The sequence below is a fragment of the Muscardinus avellanarius genome, assembly GCF_963383645.1.
Source record: "Muscardinus avellanarius genome assembly, chromosome: 6".
Classification (NCBI taxonomy): Eukaryota; Metazoa; Chordata; class Mammalia; order Rodentia; family Gliridae; genus Muscardinus; species Muscardinus avellanarius.
The window spans coordinates 79,652,635-79,677,433 of record NC_137791.1 but is presented as its reverse complement, the minus strand read 5'-3'; the positions used below and the strand labels follow the sequence as shown (position 1 = coordinate 79,677,433).

The 24,799-nt window shown below is 42.1% G+C and overlaps 1 protein-coding gene across 1 annotated transcript in view; it reads right to left on the bottom strand.

Annotated features, from left to right (window-relative positions):
* The window catches only part of RASSF6 (Ras association domain family member 6), a gene marked incomplete at both ends in the record, with an annotated part of 48,580 nt that extends 27,757 nt beyond the window's left edge, over positions 1-20,823 (bottom strand). Inside the window, 2 exons of the mRNA XM_080697220.1 lie at positions 14,635-14,710; positions 20,661-20,823. Coding sequence (XP_080553346.1) covers positions 14,635-14,710; positions 20,661-20,823 — 239 coding nt within the window. The remainder of the gene's footprint in view (positions 1-14,634; positions 14,711-20,660) is intronic.
* Between the last annotated feature and the right edge of the window lie 3,976 nt (positions 20,824-24,799).

Genomic DNA, 24,799 nt, shown 5'->3' with positions numbered 1-24,799 from the left:
CAGCCAGAGGCGGGCAGGGGAGAGGGGTGCCGAGGAGACCCCAGGGTACCTGTTCTCTTTAAGCTCAGTTACCTCTTTTTATTTTTATTTTTTGTGGTACTGCACCTCTGAGCTACACCCCCAGCCCTACTTTTTATTCTTTATTTTGAAAAAGGGTCTCCCTGAGTTGCAAAGGGCCTCACTAAGTAGCTGAGGCTGTCCGCGAACCCAGATCCTCCCGTCTCAGCCCCCCGAATGCTGGGATTGCGAGCGTGCGCCACCACACCGGCTCTTAATGAGTAATAGCAGACTCAGAATGAACTGTGAAATGCTTGGCTGTACTTTGCACTTTGTGGTCTGAACTGCAGCTGGAGCAGATGGGAATTACCCGCATTCTGACCTTTGCCATGTTTAATGGATTTAGCAAGAAACGAGTGCCTCAATCTTATCAGACTATTTAGCGGGCTAGAAGAAACACTTTATTTGATTTTATAAAACTGCAATAAAAGTGAGCATGGGACAGGATGATAGGTGGAAATAAATCACCCCTCACATCCATGGATAGATACCAAATAGTAATTGTAATAAGAGGTTTCTCTGTTGTTTTTTAATAATGATTAGGGCATAATTGAGTGGATTTCCTACTCCTTTCCCTGCAAACCAAAGAATCCTGTCCCACTCTGGATTTTCAGCGTGGATCCACTAAAGGAAAAGCACGGATATTGTCACATGCAGGATTTCAACACAAACTGCAGAGGCCCCGGCCTCTGACACGGACCTGCGGAGGAGGCGCGCCCGCGTAGCCACGGGAGGAAGGCGGGTTTGGCCGCCCTTGGCTGCTCTGCTGAGCCTCGTGGAGACTTGTTGAGAAACGTTCATGGTTCGAGTCAGGCAGCCACTGAGCTGCCTGTGGACAGAGGTATTAGGAACAACATTCCTCTGTGTGTGGCCGTGGTTAGGAGCAAGAGCCGTGAACCCAACACATTCTCTCCAACAGATGGGAAACCGAGACAATGAAAACACTCGCTTGTTCTCTTGTGCCACTGAGTTTTCTTTCCTCTGTTGATATTGTTCATAATATTCCATTTGGGCACGGAGATTATTTAACACTTTCATGGGTTAGGTTCAAAAAGCCGAATTAAAAACGTTCTGTATGCTTTTATAAATCACAGTGAATTAAACATGTAAAGGTAACCAGTCTGTGATTTTATAAATTTTGGGGCGTTGTAATTTTGTACAGTTTCCAAACTACATAATAAGTGTGTCATACATTCATGATTTTTTTTCAAACTTTAAGGTCCATAAAAACATAGTGTAAACTCTTGTCTGTTTTTCGAACAGCGGAGTCAGGAAATATGAGGACAAGAGAAAAGAAGATGTAGAGCCTATCTTTAAAGTCATCAGCCAGGACAAACCCTCGCTCCGTATTACACAAACTGCCCCAGATTCTCCAAACCCCCTGCATCCTTCAGTACTGTCCACTTAAATCCTGGACCTGAAACTGTCCTCCTCTTCCACAGGCAGCCAAGGCGGGAGGTCTTCTTGCCCTTGGTCTCTGGTGCTGAAGGAGGCAGGAGGCCTTCCCACAGGACACCCACATGAGGACATCCCCAGCCAGCAAACTAGGTTAGTCACATTTCCATTGCAAATGAAGGGATTGGGTTCCAAAGGCTGAAAACTAAGAAGTTGGAGAGGGCAAGGCTATTTTTCTGTGTGTGTGTGTGTGTGTGTGTGTGTGTGTGTGTGTGTGTGTGTGTGTGTTAGAGATTAAACCCAAGACCTACACTCTAAGGAACTCTGGAGGCACCATGTAGCGATCGATGCCTCAGTAAATCCTCTGGATGACACTGCGGCTAGTTCTAGTTTGAGAACTGCTTACCAAGCACAATCCTAGAGACCACTAGTTTAGTTTTTTTCTATTTTTCATACATGCAGGGCACACAATGCTTCTGGATCTTTCGAACCTGATTTTCTTAGGCACTGAATGTCTCAATATATCTCAGTCTGTTCCCTCCAAATCAGCCAGCGACAAGAAGAAACTAAGTCAAAAGTTTCAAATCCCCATTTTAGATTAGTATTAAAATACAATAATTGCTACTGATTTGTGAATCCTATCAGGGCAGTGAACCACAGCCTGCTTTTGTCTGCCTCGTGGCCACAGAAAAATGAGGCCTGGAACAAAAGGTTGTACACCTGAAAATAATAATAATTGCTGTTGTTGTTATTATTATTATTATTATCATCATCATCATCATCATCTGTACTGGGGATTGAACCCAAGGCCCAGGGACATTCTACCTCCAAGCTATACCCCCAGACCAAATTGCTGGGTGTTTCAGTAAGTTCCTGAGGCTGGCCTCAAACCTGCGATCCTCCTGTCTCAGCCTCTCCTGAACTGGGATTACAGGTATGTGCCACTATATCTCTTAAACTTTAGAAGCCCAGCATAAAGAAAAAGAGAATGGGTAAGTGCCTCCTCTCATTCAAAAGTTGAAAAACATGCTAAGGTGTTATAATATCAAATACTGATATTTACCCTTATTAAGGAAAACTCTTAAAAATCACCCGATACCACACCTGGAGCGCATTACTGCTTTCGTCAAAAGCTCGGGCATTGAAAACCACTGCCCTTCCCAGCCCCTATTGATACCTAGTGACACTGTTCAAGTCACTAATCTCCTCTTGAAGAGGGGCTTTTGCAAAGTTAAAACACTGTGGGTGTTTGTTTTGTGTCTGCCGCCCAGCTGCCTCTTCAAGCTTCTGTTTTTGTTTTTGTTTTAATATTGGGGCATTATTTCTTAACCTTTTATCCATTTGCCCTTCTCTGAGGGTTGAGGGAAGTGGAAACTTCTGTCCCTTGAATGCCCTGGGGCCATTTTCTGTAGGGACAGTCTTGAAGAAAGGAATGTTCAGAAAACAGAAAAGTTTCAAAATGACCAAGAGCTTCCCTGAGGACAGTTATGTGCTGGGAATGGAGTGTGTGACTAGATCACTAATCGACTGCACAAACTCTAGGAGTTAACCTACCTCTAGAAGTGCTCAGAGGAAGCACATCACAGATTCCACCACCCTCAGTAATGATATTCAGGGGAGTTGCTAGGAAAGTTGGGACCTTTTCCTCCTCAAAAGGGCAGCCACTTGGGTGCGGGCACCCTCCCCGGGACTCTGAAGCCACGAGAGTTAGACAAAATGCGGGGCTTCCTGATAAATTAAGATTTACATTTTTTTACTTCAGTCAAGAGAGCCGTGCTCCTTGTAGTACACTCCTGTATCCCAGTATTTTGGAGGCTGAGAAAGGAGGCTCTCAGGTGGAGGTTGGCCTCAGAAATTTAGGGAGAGATTCAGCAACTTAGTGAGATCTTGTTTCAAAAAGAAAGAAAGAAAGAAAGAAAGAAAGAAAGAAAGAAAGAAAGAAAGAAAGAAAGAAATAGGGCTGGATGTGTAGCTCAATACCGGGAAGGAGCCAGCCCTGAAAAGAGATAAGGGGAGTTTCTAGGCGGGCGCAGCAAGTGTCACGTCCTGTAGGCCAGACTAGTCTTGGCGTGTTTGAAGAAGATAAAGAAGAGTAGCTCAAAGTGAGGTTATAAAGGCGCTCCGTGCCTTAGAGATGATGGTAAAGGATTTGCGAATGATTCTGGGTTTTCCAATTAGTTTTAAACAAGAAGGAAGATGTGATTTATACCGCACAGAAACATTCTCGATGCTAGGAGAGAATGGAAGCAGGTGGCGGCGTAGGAGGCCTTTGCAACTGCCCGGCCCAGAGCTAGCGCAGCGGCAGCTGGATGGCGGAAAGCGGCTGGGCTCGGAAGTGCAGCTGACTGCACCTGCTGGGAGGCTGGGTGTAGAGATGAGAGGACGAAGCAAAGTCGGTCCCCAGCTCGCATTCGGGTTCGCTTCTCCTCCACCCTTGGTGTACTCTTCCATTTCGTGTTTTTCTTGCAGATGTTTTTAAACCAGCCAATCGGAAAGTAAACAGAGGTGTGCCACACGGCACGAGCCATTGCTGGAGCAGACGCGAGCTGGCTGTAAAATAACACCGAGTGTGTGTGAGCAGCTCGGGGCTTTGGCGCTCGCTGGGGGTCACTATCCTGGCGTCACAGTCTGAGGCTTCTTGTTGCCTTGGGAAGGGGAAATGATCTCTCTATTCTATTTAATGAAGTTTTTTTTTTTTTTTTTTTTTTTTGGTGGTACTGGGATGGAACCCAGGGAACTTCTACCTTCGAGCTACACTCCCAGACCTATTTTATATTTTATTTGGAAACGGGGTCTCTCTCTTAAACCAGGCGAGAGGCTGGCTTTGAACCTGTGCGATCCTCCCGTCTCAGCCTCCCAAGTGCTGGGATTACAAGCGTGTGCCACCACGCCCGGCTTAATGAAGTTTTTTTTTATTTACTCCACTGAGAAGCCTTCCAGCCTCACAGAGCTTTGGGGTTTTTAATGGAGAGCTGGAAACACCAGAGAGGCAGGTGAGTCTCGGAGCCACCAACGTGAGTGTGGCCTAGAGGTGGGAGCGCTCCCGACGTGACAGATAATGTAATAGATGCTGGGATATAGAAATGTACAGAACCACAGAGACCACCGTGGTGGTGAGTTGTACTTTCTTTGCCACAACTTTGGCCACTGATTCTCCTTACTCCTGACCAAAAAAAAAAAAAAAAAAAAAAAAAAATACATTAAGCAGCCTCTTCCTTTCTATTCTAAGCATCCCCATCTATTGTATACACTATATCCAGACTATGTCTAACCAGATCATCTGCTTTGCTTACCATCTTTAAGACTTTTCATTTTCTTGGGATAAAACCCCCAAATTATTGTAGCATATCAAGTCCTGTGTGGTTCCTCTCTTGACTTCCTCCTTAGCCTCCTTTCTATTTTTTATTTATTTACTTATTTGCTTATTTTTGGTACTGGAGATTGAAACCTAGGGACATTCTATCACTTAGCTACACCCCAGCCCTTTTTATTTTTTATTTTAAAACAGGAGCTGGGGGTGGTGGTGCACACTTGTCATCCCCGGACTCAGAAGGCTGAGAGTGGGGGATCGGGGTTCGTGGACAGTCACAGCTATTTAGTGAAGCCCTTTGTAACTCAGTGAGAGCCGGCTTCAAAATAAATAATAAAAAACATAGGGCTGGGGGTGCAGCTCAGAGGTAGAATGCCTCTGGGTTTCATCCCCAGTACTGCAAAAAATAAAAATAAATTAAAAAAAAAACACAGGATTTTGGTAAATTATTGCATACTGGTCTTGAACCTGCAATCCTCCTGTCTCGGTTTCCTAAGTACTGGAATTACAGGCTTCCTCTTTTATTTTATTTTATTTTTTTGTATTCAAGATTGGACCCAGGCTCATTCTACCTCTAAGATTGGACCCAGGATCATTCTACCTCCAAGTTATACACTAGCCCTTTTATTATTTTGAAACAGGGTCTCACTAAGTTGCTGAAGCTGGTCTCAAACCTAGCGCCACCTCCCAAGAACTGGGGTTACAGGTCTGTGCCACCATGCTTGGCTTTAGCCTCCTTTTAGGAACGTTTTCTTGTGTCCTGCACCACAGTTACCTGGTCACCTTCCACTGGCTGGGACTCTGTGGCCCTGGCCATAGGACTCTGGCTGACTTCCTGTGTGGGAATGGGCTCCAACTCGTTCCCCTGAACCTTGTTACCCACCACTCAGATCTCAGTGAGGCAGACAGAGCACCTGGGGACAGGAGAGATTAAAAGACCATATGGGTCCCCTTCTGTGAGGTGGGGGGGGTGAGCAGGGAGGTGAGAGACCAGTGGGCACCAGCCCACCAGATAACAATTCAAATTAAGGACTGACTTGGTCAAAAGACATTGGTTCCCCCAAATCAAATTCTGACCAATCATAAAAGAACAGATGGAAGCCATGGTGGTGCACGCTTGTAATCCCAGTGCTTGGAAGGCTGAGACAGGAAGATTGCACAGGTTTGAAGTCAGCCTCAGCTACTTAGTGAGGCTCTCAGCAACTTAATGAGACCCTGTTTCCAAATAAAACAAAAAAGGTCTGGGAGTAAAACCCGGAGGTAGAAAAAGCCCCTGGGTTCCACCCCCAGTACCACTAAAAAAAACACAACAAACAAACAAAAATCAGATAGGGAACCTCAGTAAGATTTAAAAGCCCATTGCTCGAGAGTTTCAGTGGTTATTTTCTTTCGGGGATCCCCTTTGTGAGGAGGGAGATTTTTTTTGTCTTCTATCTTTTCTTAACTTAAACTTTCATATTTCTATATCCTTCATTAGTCTTTAGATTTCATTTGCCGAAATCCACTGAACAAGAACCCTGTAAGAGGAGACAGCCCTGTTTCATCAATACATCGTGTGTGTGTGTGTGTGTGTGTGTGTGTGTGTGTGTGTATGTATGTATTTATTTTTGTGGAACTGGGTATTAAACCCAGAGGCATTCTACTTTCAAGTTATACCCCTGGCCTGATTTTATTTCTTCTTTGGAAACAGGATCTCCTTAGGTTGATGAGAGTCTCAATACTTGCTGAAGCTCTCCTTGAACCTGCGATCCTCCTGTCTCAGCCTCCCAAGTACTGGAATTACAAGCATGCGCCATCACATCCGGAAATACATAGTTTTTAGGGAGACCGATTTCCTGTCCCCCCCTTTCAGATTAAGTCTTTATTCTTTCCTAGAACCAGGTTCCTTTCCTTCAGAACTCCGGTTTCCGTTTCAGGCTTTTAGACCTGCAGCTTTAAGAGTGAGATTCCCAGATGTACCACCTGGGAGCTTAGACATGCACGTACTCCTCCCAGACCTACTGAGTCACACAGCCTGGGTGTAACCAGAGCCTGCTTCCTACCCTGACAGCAAACAGACGGCCTGTTTCAAAGCTGACATTTTTCTGGATTGTCCTTCCCCTTTCCTTTATCCCCTGTTATCAAATAACATGTTCTTATCTGTTTACTGGTAGGAGACTCAGCCTCTATGGAACAGAACTGACTCAAGGAAGACTTAGATCTGAATTTCTGTCCCTTCTGATAAATGCACCAGCATGACCCAGGCGTGAGGATCTGAATAAGAACTGAGTCAAGGAAGACTCAGATGTGAATTGTATCCCTTCTGATAAGAAACCAGCACCTCATGACTGGCACCTGTAGATCTAAGTAAGAACTGACTCTGGGAAGACTTAAACATAAATACCTGCATGTCCCTGGCCTGAGTATCTGAGTAAAAACTGATTCAAAGAACACTGAAATACGATTAAGATTACATCCTTTCTGATAAGACACCGGCATGACCCTGAAGAGCTATCTCTTATAATGGACTTGTTGGGAGGCTGAGATGGGAGGATTGCAGGTCCTCGGACAGCCTCAGCAAGTAGTGAGACTCTCATCAACTAGCAAAACTCTGTTTCCAAAAAAAAAAAAAAATAGGGCTATGTGTGTAGCTCAGAGGTAGAATGCCCTTAGGTTCAATCCCCAGTACCACACACACAGAGACACAAAAGACTTGATTTCTTTGTTTTGGGAGAATCCAGGGCTTGTTCCTGAATGCTTACGCTCACTGGCTTCTCTAATTTGTTAGCAAATCAATAAATTTCTTTCTCCTTCTTCCCAAAGGCTAATGCCAATTATGTGATTCAGCAAATTGGGGCAGGTTCCAGAATTCGGTAACATGGGGACGGGGTCCATGCTCTATTTTAACAAGCCGGCCTGGTGATTCTGCTGGATGCTGAGCTTGAGATCTGAGGCTTCTGACTGGGAGCTCTGGGAGAGTGAGTTCTTTGAGCTCCTTGTCTGTTCTGCTCAAAGCTGAATACCCCATTGTCTCTGACTCTTCTAGTACAGCTTCTGGCTCATGGTAGGCACTCTATTCTTTCTTCTTCTCCTTCTTCTCCTTCTTCTTCTTCTTCTTCTTCTTCTTCTTCTTCTTCTTCTTCTTCTTCTTCTATTATTATTATTATTATTATTATTATTATTATTATTATTACTACACTGGGAGTAGAACCCAGGGGCATTCTACCTCCAAGCTATACCATCAGCCCTATATTTTTTATTCTTTATTTTGAAACAGGGTCTCACTGAGTTGCAAAGGGCCTCACTAAGTAGCTGAGGCTGAGGCTGGCTGCAAACCATGATCCTCCTGTCTCAGCTTCCCAAACGCTGGGATTCCAAGCATGTGCCACCATGCCTGGCTGGCACTACATTATTTTAGGGAGTAAAATGTAGAAAACTGAACCCTGAATTTTTTTCACTAGTGTAATTAACACATCCAGAGAGTCAAGTGAACTATATACATATATTATACTTCTAGAGTCTTTGGCTTTTGACTTCATCAGACTTTCTATGGAAAGGGTTTTTTTAGTATATCTTGGAAAGAGTTTATTGTTTTAAACCAACTGAAGTAAAAAAAATAGGCAATTGTGCTGTAATTTATTGGGAATAATAATTCATTATTATACTGATATACTCAATGATTTTTGACAATATGTGCTTATTGAAAAATATCAGTTATAAAGAAAGCTTAATAAATATCCTTTCCTCACACCCCCGGCAGTATTATTATTGACTATTTGTGATATAGTCATATATGCATAATCCAGTTTTCTTTTTTTTTTTTTGTACCAGAGTTGAACCAAGGCATTCTATCTTTGACCTACACCCCCAGACCTATTTTATGTTTTATTTGAAAACAATGTCTAGCTAAGTTGCTGAGGGACCTCCCTAAGTTTGCTGAGGCTGGCCTTGAACCTGTGATCCTTCTGTCTCAGCCTCCCAAGTCCTGGGATTATAGGCATGTTCCACCATGCCTGCCTTGTTATACGGGTTTTTTAAAAATAATAACTTATTTTCACTGGACTTTCAGATAAGTACAATGTCAATTTTTATGTGTGAGGTACTGGGGATTGAATCGAGGGGCATTCAACCTCTGAGTTACAGTCCAGCCTTATTTTACTGTTACTTTGAAACAGGGTCTAACTACATTGTGGAGGGGCTCAGTGAGTTGCTGAGGTTGGCTGTGAACCTGAGATCCTCCTGTCTCAATCTCCTTAGTACTGAGATTACAGGCATGTGCCACCATTCCTGGTAGAACAATGTAAACTTCTAAAAGCAATCCCCATGTAGAAAGAATTCTAATTTTTTTTTTTTTTTGCGGGTCTGGGGATGGAACCCAGGGGCATTCTACCTCCGAGCTACACCCCCTGCCCAATTTTTTATTCTTTATTTTGAAACCGGGTCTCACTGAGTTGCAGAGGGACTCACTAAGTAGCTGAGGCGGTCCGCGAACCATGACCCTCCAGGTCTCAGCCTCCCGAATGCTGGGATTACAAGCGTGCGCCACCACGCCAGGCTAAGAATTCTAATTTTTAAAGAAGATAGTACTAAGCACATGATTCAAACCATTTGCCTCTGGCTTAATTTAAACTCTTGACTGCTTATAAAAAACATGTCAGGGAGCGCTCTCCCATCCTTAGAGACAGAGTTCCAAGGGCCCGCAGGAGCATGATGCCCTCTCTTCATAACCCTGTCTTTAGAACTTGCTGCAGGACACTGTTTGCTCCTGTTCTTTTGATGGGGAGAAGCCCCTGGGCTTGGAACCTGGCAGGCATCCCCGCCCGGAGGCTGGACCAGCCAGGGAGGTGGCCTCTGAAACACTGGCTTCTTGTGTTTGGTTTGTTCTTTGAGGTGCAGGTGTCTCTTTCCTTTGTTTCAACAAAGGGTTCTGGCTAGCAAAGTTGGAAAGAGAAACTGTTTGGAATAATGCACTTGCTGCTAAAATTTATTACATCATGTTAATTACGTTTATTTACTCAGGACAGGAATGCGCACGTGCCCTTCAAGCTGTGTTGGAAGAGTCTCAGCCTGCAGGGTTTAGATCAGGTTCCTAAGGAGCAGAAAAAGTCTGGCTCCCAGAGTGAAATCTGATCTGCATTTGAAGCTGGATTCCAAGTTCTTGTTTTTTATTCCTGTTTTTGTTTTACTTTGTTTTTTTTTTTTTTTTTAATACAAGACTGGCATTTACTCTCTACCGTTGTGCCCTAATTTCAGCTTTCAAGCTTACAGCCTGAAATGAAAGTACTTTGAAAGCAACTGTGTTCAGGAAATATATATTGGTACTGGGGACTAGACACAGAGTTCAGAGGCATTCTACCTCTGAGCTATACCCCTAGCCCAATTTTAATTTGAAACAGGGACTCCTCACTAAGTTGCTGAAGGTCTCCCTGAATTGTTGAAGCTGGCCTCGAACCTGCAGTCCTTTTATTTCAGCCTCCTAAATACTAGAATTACAGGCGCGTGCCACTGCATTCAGCTCAGGGAACCATTTTTTAATATGAGAATATAAACTAGTCATGGTGGTACATTTTTGTAATCCCACTACTTGAGAGACTGAGACAGTAGGATCACAGATTCGAGGACAGCCTCAGCAAGTGGTGAGACGCTCATCAACCTAGTGAGACCCTGTTTCAAAATAAAAATAATAGGGCTGGGGGTGTAGCTCAGAGGTAGAGTGCCCCTGGGTTCAATCCCCACTACCGAAAATTAAAAAATAATAGATTAGAATATTTACCATGTGGAAGAGAAGAATAGCGATGATCTTGGACAATAAAGCAAAAAGTAGAGCTTTAGTCATTTGAGCAGGAGGCTAACCAACACCCAAACCCTTCAGCCAGAGAACTTTCTAACCTCGGAAAACCCTCATCAGTACTGAGACACAAATGTTATGTTGTCTGTGGTGCCCTTAATATCAAGACCTCTTATTTCATTGATCATCTGTAACTCTCATGAAACTTGCTGACACCAAAACTTGGATTTCACAGATTTAATTATACTATTATTTTCATGTGCAGGAAAAATGTAAAATCCCCTAATAAGCTGATAATTTCTATCTAGCTTATTACAATACCTAGTGCACACAGGAAGCTGAAAGAATATTTAGGTGATAAACGCATGAGGATGTTCGCCAGATTTGTGGCATGTTGGATGTCACAGTGGGCCAGTGATATTGTTTCTGGTGACAGTTTTGCAGAGATTTCCCCTGGCTCCAGGAATTTTGTGTATGTCAGGAGTTCAGAAGTTCTCAGAAGGTGAATCCTTTCTTCTCCTGAGAAGTTGTCAGACTTCTTGTATACCTCAAAATCACCTCACTGGTTCTGGGGTGGAGCCCAGAGTCTGTACTGTCCACATACACCTGATTTGGAAGCAGGTGGCCCAAGTTTTTAGGCTTTTTTTTTTTTTTTTTTTTTTGGTGGTACTGGGATGGAACCCTTCTACCTCCGGGCTACACTCCCAGACCTATTTTATATTTTATTTGGAAACAGGGTCTCATAAGCCAGCGCGGCTGGCTTCGAAACCTGCGCGATCCTCCTTTCTCCACCTCCCAGGCTCGGGAATTACAAGCGCGCGCCACCACGCCCGGCATAGACATGATATCTTTGAGTCTGGTGTTTGTGAAATTTCACTGTTACAGTAATTTTACTTTGCCATTTGGACCTCATTTAACATATGCATACTGGAGACTGAAAGAGGATCTGGTTATAGTACTCAAACTACAAGTCCTTTATTCTGTCAATTCAAAATACAACACAAAAGAAAGGTTATTGGAATCTCAGACCCGTTTTTGGAAATATCCTCCGAAACTATGTGATTTTACTGTGACATATTTCATTGCAAATGATAAAATGGGAATGTACATAGGTTCTTAAGATGTGTTAATTTTTCTTATATTGCTAATTATTAGAAAGTATCAATGAAATTATTTTCAGAAGCAAAATATTAGTTGTATATAGTTTTTAAGGCTATTTGTAAGAAAGGTGAATGCATTCTCTCTAGAGCAATGGCAGTGCTGTTCAACTACTTATATATGATTTTTATAATTTAGGTCAAAGTATTGTTTACTGTTAATCATTTTCTAACTGACTTCTTTTAAGTATATTTCAGTTGTCCTGAGCAAAACTATTTGGGAACAAAAATTGCATGTCCCAGTTACATTTTCCTAATACTTCTCCATAAATGTTCAAATAAAACATGCTGTGTGTGTTTCACTTAAAAGTATTTCAAACCAGGCGTGGTGGTGCACGCTTGTAATCCCAGCATTTGAGAGGCTAAGACAGAAGGATCATGGTTTGAGGCCAGCCTCAGCTACTACTTAGTGAAGCCCTTTGCAACTCAGTGAGACCCTGTTTCAAAATAAGGAATAAAAAATAGGGCTGGGGGGTATAGCTCACAGGTAGAATGCCCCTGGGTTCCATCCTCAGTATTGCAAAAAAAATGTTTTTAAAAAGGGTTGGGGGTGCCGGACGTGGTGGCGCACACTTGTAATCCCAGCATTGGGGAGGCTGAGACCAGAGGATCAAGTTTCACGGACAGCCTCAGCTACTTAGTGAGGCCCTCCACAACTTAGTGAGACCCTGTTTCAAATACAAAGAATAAAAAATAGAGCAGAGGGTGTACCTCGGAGGTCAAATGTCCCTGGGTTCCATCCCCAAACCCGCAAAAAAAAAAAAAAAGAGGGTTAGGGGTGTAGCTCAGAGGTAGAATGCTCCTGTGTTCCATCCCCAGTACCACAAAACAAACAAACACCATTTCACATACCAAAGTCATCCTAGTGCCCCACTTTCGGAAACAGGATGCAAAAGATGTTGCCTTACCCTCAAAGGGTTTGCAGTCTACCCAGGGATGCCAAGCATCCATGCAGGAAGCGATGAAGGCAGGCAGTGGTCCCAGCTGTCATCATCTCCACCCTGGACTATGATCCATGACAACTTCTCTGCTTCCTCTCTTGCCCCCTCTTTAACTGATCGCTAACACAGTAGCCAAACTGATGTTGTCACCCATGTGCTCAATATCCTTCCATGGCTTCTTGTCTTACTTAGTGCGAAAGGTCAAGTCACATAATGGCCTTTGAAGCCCTGCACGTTTTTTGCCCCTTTTGGTCTCTGGCCTCACCTTTCTCTACTGCTTTTCTCCTTCCATTCTTCTACAGTGGCCTCCTCCATACGTACTGATACACACCTGCCTCAGGGCCATGGATTGTCCCCTTCACCTGGTCATGCTCCCAGCACAAATCTCTAGGTATCCTACCATCCCTCTGATGCTGTCTCCTCATGGAGGTCTTTCTTGGACATCTTAGATGAAGTCAATCTTTTTTTTTTTTTTAAATTTTATGGTACTGGAGATGGAACCCAGGGGCATTTTACCTCTGAGCTACACCCCCAGCCTTATTTTTTATTCTTTATTTTTGAAACAGGGTCTCACTGAGTTGCAAACGGCCTAAGTTAGCTAAGTCTGTCCATGGACCGCAATCCTCCTGTCTTAGCCTCCCAAATGCTGGGATTACAAGCATGTGCCATCTTAATGGGAACCCTTCCCACTCTGCCTCCAGCATTCTTAACTATTATTTCTCCTATATTTTTATTCTCCATACCTTTCAGCATTTACTTTTCCTAGGAACTGTGCCCCCCATAAGATGCAACTTCATGAAAGTAGGGTCTTTCTAGGTTCACTGCTGAATGCTCAGGTTCAGAAGAGTCTCTGTCCACAGTGAGCAGTGAGTAAATATTTAAGGAACGGATAGAGGAATACTCTCTGCGTTTATCTGAATGTTGTCTTCTCATCCTTATTCTCCAGCTGTTTCTTTTAATTCCCTCTTGGACCATATTTATTCCCTCTGCATCCCCATTGCACACCATGCATTTTTCACACCCATGTCTCTGAATCATCTCCCTCCCTCCCTCCCTCTCTCTCTCTCTCTCTCTCTCTCTCTCTCTCTCTCTCTCTCTCTCTCTCTCCCTCCCTCCCTCCCTCCCTCCCTCCCCCCCCCTCTCTCTCTCTCTCCACCCCAGGGATGGAACACCAAAGGGCATTCTACCTCCAAGCTATACCCCGAGCCCTTTTTACTTTATGTTTTGAAATAAAGTCTTGCATAGTTTCTGAGGTTAGTCTTGAATCTGAGAGACCCTTGTCTCATTTCATTTTATTTCCTTTCTCACTCCTTGTATGACTGAGCAGGGGCTGGGTCTGAGGAGGAATGCATGCACATTTTTCTGTACTGCTATTTTTTTACTCTTTTGTCTTTCCCCTCCTTAGCCTCTGCCTTATCTTGGCCTGCTTTAGCTCTCATCTTGACTCTTACCATTTTAAACCACGATTCTATTACTGTGAATAAGAAAAGAGTCAGGGATGTTGGCCACATATTGCAAAACTTAATGTCAAGAGGGACAGTGAAGATGAAGAGTGTCTTGAGGGGCAAAGACGGTAGAGGCGAGCACAGGACAGGTGGTTTGGGCCCCTGAGCTAATCCTTTGGGTGTGTCTTTTAGGAAAAATCTCAGGTCCTTCACATAAGACTGCTCTGCAGAATTATTGCAACTACTAAAGCAAAAACAAAGCTCTTAAGGAAAATAAAACATTATTAATGAAGCACAAGTGATTGTTCCATGAGAAAGTATGGTTTAGTGGTCTTCAAGAACAAACTTCAACTTTTTAACCAGTGTCTCAAGTGATTCATATTATTGGTCTTGTCAATCATATATCATGTTTAGAAAACTTTGAGTGGTATATTCTACAAATGATTTCTAGCCCAAACCTGCTCACCTTGTAGTCTTCACATTACCAGGAAATGTTAACCCCGTGTTTTTAGAGCAAAATGGCTGGCAAGTACAATAATATAAAATGTAGGTGTGTGGTTACCTGGTTATGAATGTCCTCTCATTGATGAAGATCCAGGAGGGGTACTGGTGAGTCATCGTGGTCCTCTCTCTGCCCTCTTTAAGTCAGTCTGAGGATGGCCTAAACATTAGAATAACATTAATGATTTATTCCTGTGATACGTTCATAAAAATGGTTTCTTATTTAAATTAAATATTTGTCATGTCTCTACTAGAAAAGAATATTTGGGGGAGCACTTAAGTGATATTTTATGTGTGAGCAAAAGATAGAGAAGTGTGTACATTGAAAACCTACAGGTACAGTGGCTCAAGGCAAGGAAAGGTTGGGCAATTTGGTTAGTCTGTTTTTGCTGTATTTTAGAAAGAGTTCTTTTCTATATGAATCCATGCAAGGAATCTTATCCAGTGCAGCAACTCAACCCTAACTGACTGGACCCTGCCCTAGTGAGGAGAACACCATTTCAAGCTTCCAGGCAGCTAAACTCAAGCTGGGACTAGAACAGTTGATTAAAGATGATTCATACCATCCACGTCTCTTTCAGACTCTGGAAGCTGTGGTTAAATCTGAATAATTGCCTTCCTTATGAATTCATACAAATGGCATTGAAGTGTGGTCAGAAATTTTAAGCATAATATTTTTTGGTTGTTCCATTCTGTAGAAATTGAATATTTAGTGATTGCTCCAAGCCTATAGAAACATAGGGAATAGAGCAAAAATAAAAAAGTGGTATGGAGAGAAAAGGAAAAAAAAAAAAAACCAAACAAATGAACAAACAAACAAGCAAGAAATAAAGTGCATTTGTGGAATATCTGCCTTTTTTTTTTTTTTGTGGTACTGGGGATGGAACCCAGGGGCATTCTACCTCTGAGCTATTCCACCAGCACTATTTTTTTATTCTTTACTTTGAAACAGGGTGTCACTAAGTTGCAAAGGGCCTCACTAAGTAGCTGAGACTGGCCGTGAACCACGATCCTCCTGTCTCAGCCTCCTGAATGCTGGGATTACAAGTGTGCTCCACCATTCCTGGCTCACCTTTTATTTTCAGATCAGGTTATTTTGGTTAGAAAAGAATAGACGAAGATATTTTATATGCTAACTCTTCAAGATAGCAGGAGCGGTTGGCTATTTTGCTAATTTTATAAAATTCCCATGCATCTTTTCTCTACAGTACTTTGCTACTCTTGCCAGGATCCCAAGTGAGTCTCTACACTGAACACTTGACTGGAGTCTCCTTTTATGCTTATTCAAAACTTCACATCACCTTCTTGGTTTCTAACTTTCCTGCCATCTCATTCTTAGTAAATATAGCCACATTTCTTTAACCTGACACACACTTTTTGCAGTTTCACCCAAACCTACATTTCCAAATGCAAAATGGAAGCATTTCTTCAATACCAGGCCTTGTATTCTAACGAGATTTCACAACACTGCGGTTCTTTTCATCAGTTTCTTTTGAACCAGAGGCCTGTGTTGCTGCAGGTCCAGATCTCTGCTTCCTTCCAGTCCCACTCCAGGGGAACCTCTGTAAGTCTCCCCCATAGTCATTTTATCTGCATAACTATGACTCTGCTTTCTGCTACCATCATTGTTGATTGATGCCTTATTTTCCTCCCTTCTGCTATTCTGTTGCCAAACAATCACACTCCCCTCGTAGGGAGTGCCATCCTCCTTGGTAGCGCACCATTGGCAGGGGCTGTCTCATGGAAGACTTGCTCCAGAAGGCACTAAAGCTTAGCCAAAGTAACTTTCCAAGTCAGAAGCCACGTGGGTATGTTAGGCTGCCGTGGGACAGAGGCATAGCATGCTCCCTGGGATGCAAACATCTCACTGTTCACTCACAGGATTTGTTCTGGAGCATCTGCTTACACAACTCTTGCTAGCGTTGTTCCTAGATTGTGCCATTCTCATAACCCACAAAAAGATTATAGATGTCCCCGAGCAAGGCCCCAGTAACGGCCTTGGGGCCCCAGTGTGACCTTCTTGCTCCTAGAACTAGATTATCATATATTTTTTTCATTTATCCCTCCCTGTACTTCTCCTCCCACATTTCAATGGTTTATGTCTTAACAAATGGTTCATTTCCTCTGCCTTGTAGCAGCATTTAATAAGATTGATTTTTCTCTCCTTTTGAAATGCTTTTTTGAGACTTTTTGAGATCAAATAACAATAATGACCTTATTCTCAAAAGAGAATAAAAAAAACTTGTCATCTCACAGGCCCCGTCATTTTAGCCTTCTCTGCTCACACTCCCCTGCCCCATGATCTCTAAATGCTGGCTGTTTTGAGAGTCCACCCATCTTCTCACCTAGACTTTCTTCCAGGTAAACAGACCCATCTGCAGCCCAGCCTCTTTGCTGAGTTCTAGACTCATGTCACTACCCTCTTAATTTCTATTTAGATGACTCACAGGCATCTCAAGCCCAACATAGTAGAAACAGAACCACCTGCTTTCTCCCATACCCCAGAATTTCTTCCTTCATAAGTCCCATCTACCCAAATAAGCACCAAAACTATGACTCAGTCTCATTTTTCCTCTTTCATCATAAGAAGATTCAAAGGACTACTTAAATCCTATTGATTGTACTTTTAACACGATTTTGAAATAACATGGCTTTTAAATATGAATTTAAAAGCTTTAATTTCCATTGCTACTACCATAATGTAAGCTGCCAACATCTTTTTATTGGATTATTGTACAAGCCTCATAACTCTTTGACTGTGCTATGGTCTGAATGTTTGTATCTACAGAAATTAATATGTTGATGTCTAATCCTTGATGCAATAGGACGAAGGAGTGGGGACCATAGAAAGTGAATAGGTACTGAGGGTAGAACCAAGATGAATGGGATTAGTGCCCTTAAAAAGAGACCCCAGAGAGCTGCCTTATCTCTCCTACCATGTGAGGAAGACATCACTTATAAACTAGACAGCAAGCCCTCATCAGACATGGAGGAAGAATATTTAGAACTGAAGAAACTTTCATGGAAACTTCTTATCACCACAAAGAGAAAACTGCTGTGATGGGTTGAAGAATTGTTGTAGTAGTTTTTCAATTGGTTCCTTCTCTTTGTGTCAAAGAGAAATCAAGGATATCATTAAAGAGAGAAACAATTACTACATAATTCTGTTGTCAAACTTGGGATCTATGGAAATCAGCTCGCTTCAGAAAACTGCAGATCTGATAAAGAAATTTCAAAAGCCTTGCATTATTTTCTGACCTTATTAAGGAAGATAGTTGAATGAAATAATGGAAGAGAATGAAAACAAGATATTTTTTTCATAGGCAGCATGTGGTAATTGAATTAGAAATGATATTGACCATGTCTGATCTAAAAATTGACTAATATATACCCATAGAGTTCAAATACCTAAAAGGTAAGAAGGTACTTGGTAAGAGTCTCATTGGTATTGTTAACTGCTGAAGTGAGGCACAAAGCGAGAGGTTCTGATACTTTTCCCTCCCTATTTCCCCATTCCCTTTCACCATGACTCCATGACTCAAAACAAATTAAAACCTGGTAGGGTCCTGATGAAAGTCTAATTATGAAGAGTTGGTAGATTGAAGAGTCTGTTTAAGCTTTCTTGGAGACTTAAGAGAAAGATAACAGAGAGGTCATGAATAGCAGAGATGAAGAGGACTTTGAAGAGAGGAAAAATTACAGGTCTAAAGCTTTCAAGTTTTAGAATATTCAGTTATTTTTGTAGAACACAATGAACTATGACTTGAGGAGGAAGATGGTTTCTACAAACATGTGTACTTTGCTTTGTGGGTGAATCATACAGTCACTACCAGGCCCTGGAGCCTAATTTACTTGGATTATATATAAAATATGATCATTTATTTAATAAGCTTGTCTATTTACTTTTCCATTTTGTCCATATTGAATGGAGCTCAGGAGACAGGAAATTTTACAGGTAAGTCCTGGAGAAATAAACAGCACTGGAAGAACTAGGCAGGTCTGAGTGGATGGGTAACACCCAAAGAGGTAGAGTTGTTCTGGAGCAGGCCGGTGGGCTCTGGAGCCTCTCAGGGCAGGAGCAGCACCAGTGTGGGCTCCGTGCTGGCCAGGACTTGAGGATAAAAGCAGCATTAGTGGCTCTCCGCTCCCTGCCCCGGATTCCTGCCTCCACATGGACTTGCCTGGATTTGCCAGTTACCTGTGACCAGTGAGGCAGGAGGGTATGGGAGGTAACTCAGCCCAGATGAGCTCTAATGGGCCAGTCTCTCCAAATACCTTCCTGTGCTCAACCCAGGATTAATTAAATGGGTGCTTATTTAGAACTCGTGGAATTGTAGCCTGATTCTGTATCTATTGCTCTGGAGGCCAATGGGATCATAAAATATCACCATGGTCAGGATTTTACCAAGAACTAAAAACAAAACAAAAACTTTTCCAAATCCCTCAAATAAAATATTCACCAGTTTCTCTCACATTTGAACTTTTACAGCAAACTATCTGCAGCTTTATAACTATTTACTGCTTGCTTTTTTTCTTTAACTGTGTTTTATTTTACTAAATTGGACTACTAGATCCTTTAGAAAGGAATTATTATTATTTGATTTTTGAGTCTTCTGAAGAAAGCAAATATAGGCAGATATGTGCAGGAATTGTTAATAAATACTAGATATATTCAATATATAGAGAAACACTAAATATTAACAATAAAACTAACAGTTATTGGGGAGTGAATGCTTATTTTCATTTTGATTCCATATGTATTTTGTAAATTTTATACCAGGAGCATTTCTCGCATAACATATGTATGTACAATAAAAGTCACCAAAAAGACCAAACACCAGAGAGTATGGCATTGGAAGAGAAAGTATGTTTTACTCATGAAGTGAGATTATATCAAGAGCTATAAACATGGAGTTTTTTAGTTTTTAGTTTTTTGGGGTTTTTTGCGGTAGTGGAGATGGAACCCAGAAGCATTCTACCTCTGAGCTGCACCCCCAGCCCTATTTTTTTAGTCTTTATTTTAAAGCATGGTCCCACTGAGTTGCAAAGGGCCTCCATAAGTAGTAGCTGAGGTTGCCCGTGAACCCCAATCCTCCTGTCTCAGACTCCCAAATCTGGGATCACAAGCGTGCACCACCACGCCTGGCTAAAACATGGAGTTGTTTTTTGTTAAGAGAAAATATTGTTCCAGTCTGAGGAGGCAATGGAAAGTTACAGCTATGTCTTCAGCCCTCAGAGAGAGGTGTTTTCTTAAATCTCTGACCTGGAACCTGGGAGCAGGGAAGAAAAGAGCTATGTGCAACCACATCACTCCGGGGAAGTGACAGGAGTCCAGAAGCTCTATCATTTTACCCATTACTTAATTTTTATTTTAATTAATTAATTTATTTATTTATTTACTTACTTACTTACGGGTCTGGAGATGGAACCCAGGGGCATTCTACCTTTGAGCTACACCCTCTGCCCTATTTTTTATTCTTTATTTTGAAACCGGGTCTCACTGAGTTGCAGAGGGCCTCACTAAGTAGCTGAGGCTGTCCGCAAACCGCGATCTTCCGGTCTCAGCCTCCCGAAAGCTGGGATTACAAGCGTGCGCTACCATGCCCAGCTCCATTACCTAATTTTTAAAACAAAAGAAAAGAGTTAATAGAAGTTTGGTATCTAGAAAACATTTGGCTTCATACTTTTTTCTAAAGAATGTGACTCATTTGCAGAGACGGTAAAGGTTGAGAGTTGAAGTATAGAGATTATATCTGTTTTATTAAGTGATATAATTTGCAGTTAGGAATTGTCTTGGAATACAAATAAATTTTATTTCAGTCCTTGAATTTAAAAGTGGATATAACTATCAGACTTCTTTGTCCATATGCCATTGCTATCAGTTGAAGTGGAATCTGATTTGAAATGCTAAATCTTTAATAGGCTGTTGCCTATTTGGTGGGGCTACTGCAATGCACTTTATTCTGCCAAGATTGCCCTGTGGGAGGTGAAGCCAGCAGGGACAGAGGAAGGAGGGAACTAGCAGCAAGCCACTTAGGGACTGAAGGCATCTTGCCATCACTTGGCCTGGTTGAGAGCTGCTCCAACCAAGGACATCTTCTAAGTTCCTGCTGTGGTGGAGCTCAAGGATTCTCTGCTTCATCTGAGCTCCCAAGAAGAATGCAAAAAGCTGACTTTGCAAAGACCATGGCTCATTTTCCTTGTTCAAATATTGGCTGTAACAGAATTCAGCACTCTTTTTGAGCTCCATGTACGAGGTTCTACATGACGATGCAGAAGTTCAAACCTTTAAGCTAGTAAGATAACATCTTCATTAATTAAAGAGGAGACATCTCCACGTTCAGCTACTGGAAACAGTGGTACAATTAGCTGGTTTGGGACTTGGGGTTGTGTTATAGAAGTGATGAAATCATTATAATTGATAACTTTGAAAGATAGGGATGAATTTTTGTAACAAAATTTTGTAACAAAAAGTTCTCTAGCTCTAGACTTCAGCGCAATATTGAGAAGTCCTTTTCAGAGGCTGTGTTTCAACTGGCCTACACTTGAAGTTTTTTTAAAAAATCTAAACTTTCCTATGAAGCTCATGTATCTCCCTCTAGCAACCTCAATTTCCCCATCTACATTGTAATCAGTAAATCTGTACAAAGAAAAGAGCTGTTAGGATTAGGTTTCTATTTCAATGAAAAGTATAGGATGCTTCTTATTTTAGGAAGTTAAAACAAGGGTCAGGTATAAATCTTTTAGTTTTATGTTTAAAATACATGTTATACAGATGTGCCGGGCGTGGTAGCGCATGCTTGTAATCCCCGCACTTGGGAGGCGGAGACAGGAGGATCGCACAGGTTCGAAGGCACCTTTGTCCAAATTCTATATAAAAATTCTCTCTTTGGTTGACCAAAACATTTATTCTTAGTCATGCTGGTTATTTCTCTCTCTCTCTTTGGTTGACCAAAACATTTAATAGTTTGTCATAGAGTGTTATACATATTAGAACAGAATTTGTACAAATTCTTTGTACAAATTTTTTGTACAAATTCAACATCAAAGTGTATTTCATCTTTGATAAGTGTGTAGTAAATACTAGCACTCTAATTTGTTTTAAATCAACTTAATCATTTTATAAGTTTTTAGGTATAATGCAGTAGTTTAGTTCAACCAGAGGACAATAAGGTAGGAAAGTTCAATTAGTTTGGCTTTAGAATTCTATCCAAAATTTCCCAGTTATTTATTAGTTATTTTGTATTTTGTATTTTGTAAAAATACAAAATAGATCTGGGAGTGTAGCCTGGAGAAGGGTTTCCAGGAACCCCAGTACCACCAAAAACAAAAACAATGACAACAACGAAAAACCCCAAACAACAACAACAACAACAACAACCACCCAGATGGTACACTACTTTGAATATAACTGCAAGTTCATTTATTCTTAGTCATGCTGGTTATTTCTCTCTCTCTTTGGTTGACCAAAACATTTAATAGTTTGTCATAGAGTGTTATACATATTAGAAGCAATAGAAAAACATATACACATATACTAAAATAGAGTTTGAGTAGAGACTTACACCCAGTTATGAGGTTTAATTGATTAATCTCAATTTAAAATATGGTAAATAGGTGTATCACAATTGGAGACTACTATTCCTTATATAGACATAAAGCTAAGAAATATAAATTTCAGTAATTTAATTTAAGGAGTTTAACAATACAAATTCAACATTAAAGTGTATTTCATCTTTGATAAGTGTGTAGTAAATACTAGCACTCTTAATTTGTTTTAAATCAACTTAATTATTTTATAAGTTTTTAGGTATAATGCAGTAGTTTAGTTCAACCAGAGGACAATAAGGTAGGAAAGTTCAATTAGTTTGGCTTTAGAATTCTATCCAAAATTTCCCAGTTATTTATTAGTTATTTATTAGTTATTTATTAGTTATAATAAATAACTAATTATAAGTACACTGGAGAACTTCAACTCTACAATTTGAAAAAAAAATTCATTAAAAATGATGACGTTATCTGGGTGTAGTGGCGCACACATGCAATCTTATCATTTGGGAGGCTGAGACAGGAGGATCACGGTTCCCAAACAGCCTCAGCTACTTAGTGAGGCCCTTTGCAACTCAGTGAGACCCTGTTTCAAAGTAAAGAATAAAAAATAGAGCTGAAGATATAGCTCGGAAATGGAATGCTCCTGGGTTTCATCCCCAGTACCCTCCTACCCCGAAACACATACACGCACATAAAATGATGATGATGTTGAGTTAGGATCAACTGCAAATCATTTAAATATTAATACTAATAAAATAAAGTGATGAAATGACATCAATGGAAATGACTAGTCACAGCTACTGAGTTTGTTTCCTCCCCAAAGTAGCAATATTAGTAAAACTAACAGCAACTAATCATGAAAATGCTCTTTATATAAAACTTCTTAGAACTGACTTCCTTGCAATTTAAGTTTAAGAGGCAAAGCCTGACAAAACACAGGTACCATTCTTTTGTGTTTCTGGCCCATAAACACAAATGAAATTTAACATCATTTTAATACAAACAATTCCACATATATGCCATACAAGGACTTGGAGCGTAATGTCTGATTTGATCAAAGTTATTCAAAAGCAGTTTCTCATAGGAAACTGAGATGCCATGAGTTCCTCAGCATGAGATGTTGTATAAGTTTCCTACTATAACATTTTGTTTTCTTCTTAGAGATAACATAAAAGTGAATTTTCCAAAATAAAATGATTGGATAGCAGGTGGGTTTGTATTTGCCATTACGCACACTGTACTATAAGTATTTAAAAAGTGGCAGGAAGCCAGGTAGTTTAATTGCTACTCAGAGAGATGATGCTAACCCACCTGCCACCTGCTCAGTGTGGACTCACTGTCTGGAAAGCAGCTAAATCCCAGCCCAGCCAGGCTCAGCTCACCCTGCCTGGCGCAGCCCCTTGGGTGGAGAGCTTATTTCCTAATGCTAATAGGAGGTACCACTTATGGACCATCCGCTGCCTGTTTCTTTCCCATCAAAACTCTCTGCAGCAGATCATGTTGTGATGCTTGTTTTATAGAGGACAGACTTGCGAGGCTTAGCTAGGTTCAATGGCTTGAAGATGGCCAAACTAGTAAGTGGCAGAGCCAGGATTTGAACCCATGACTTCAGAATTTGTATTCGGAAATCATGGACACCCCCCCCCATTTGATTACTTAGGATTATTCTTGGATGGTTTGGTGTGGCTTTAAATTATATCCTAAACCCTTCTCAATTATTTGGGGCTTAGCTCTCTGGGGGTCTGTGCAAACAAGTAAAAGCTTAGCTGAACCCTCAATTAAAAAGATCCTGTGGATCATCCTGAAGATTAAGACAACATTTGAATCCCAAAATCGTCAGAGAAAGGGGCGGGGCGCCACCAGGAGTCTAGGGCAGGCTGCAGTGCAATTCCAGGTAAAGAGCTCACTGAACTAGTTTCCTCCAGGAAGGGAGCAAGGCCGGGTGGCCGCATTTCCTCCAAGTCCTTCTTCCCACACTCTATTTCCCCACCTCCCCACAAGCCTCCCTTGCTCAGGAAAGGGTATAATCGGAGAAAAATCAAAAGGGAAAGTCAGGTCCCTGGCTCCGCGACACGCACCCATTCCCCTCTGTGGCCGGTGGGCTCTCCTTTGATTTCTAACCGCGTCTCAGCTTCGCCCCAGGGAGTAGACCGCAGGTTTCCTTTCCCACCCGCCTCACCTGCAGCGCACGCTGTGAGCGGGAGCAGCCTCTTCTCCGCGGCCCTGGGGCTGAACTTGCTGGGGAGTTAGTTCCGCGGTCTGCTCGGAGGCTGGCTGGGGAAGGCAGCGCGGTCCTGCGTCCCCGGGAGGGTGCTGGGGCTGCAGCGCTCCTCGCTCACCTGTGCGGCAGGTGTGAGGCCCGCGGGCCGCGCGGAGCCGAGGGGCGGCGCGTCCTGGGGACCTGCGGCTGCAGTGCCCCCCGCAGGTAGCAGCCCCAAGGCGCCCTGAGCTCTGCTGGGAAGGGCGAGAAGGCCAGCCGCTGGGCGCTCAGTGCCTGCCTGTTGGCTGTTTACTTTCTTTCTCAGAAGCAGCTGATAGGTACCGTCCTTTGCTCCCTGACACACTTCTTAAGAAGAAGCTGGACATTCTGGGTAAAGCTTTGAGCGTAGAACTGGACAGATTCTAATCTGGATCCTTTAGTTCATCTGGGCTGGAGACACATGGTCTGTGAGAAA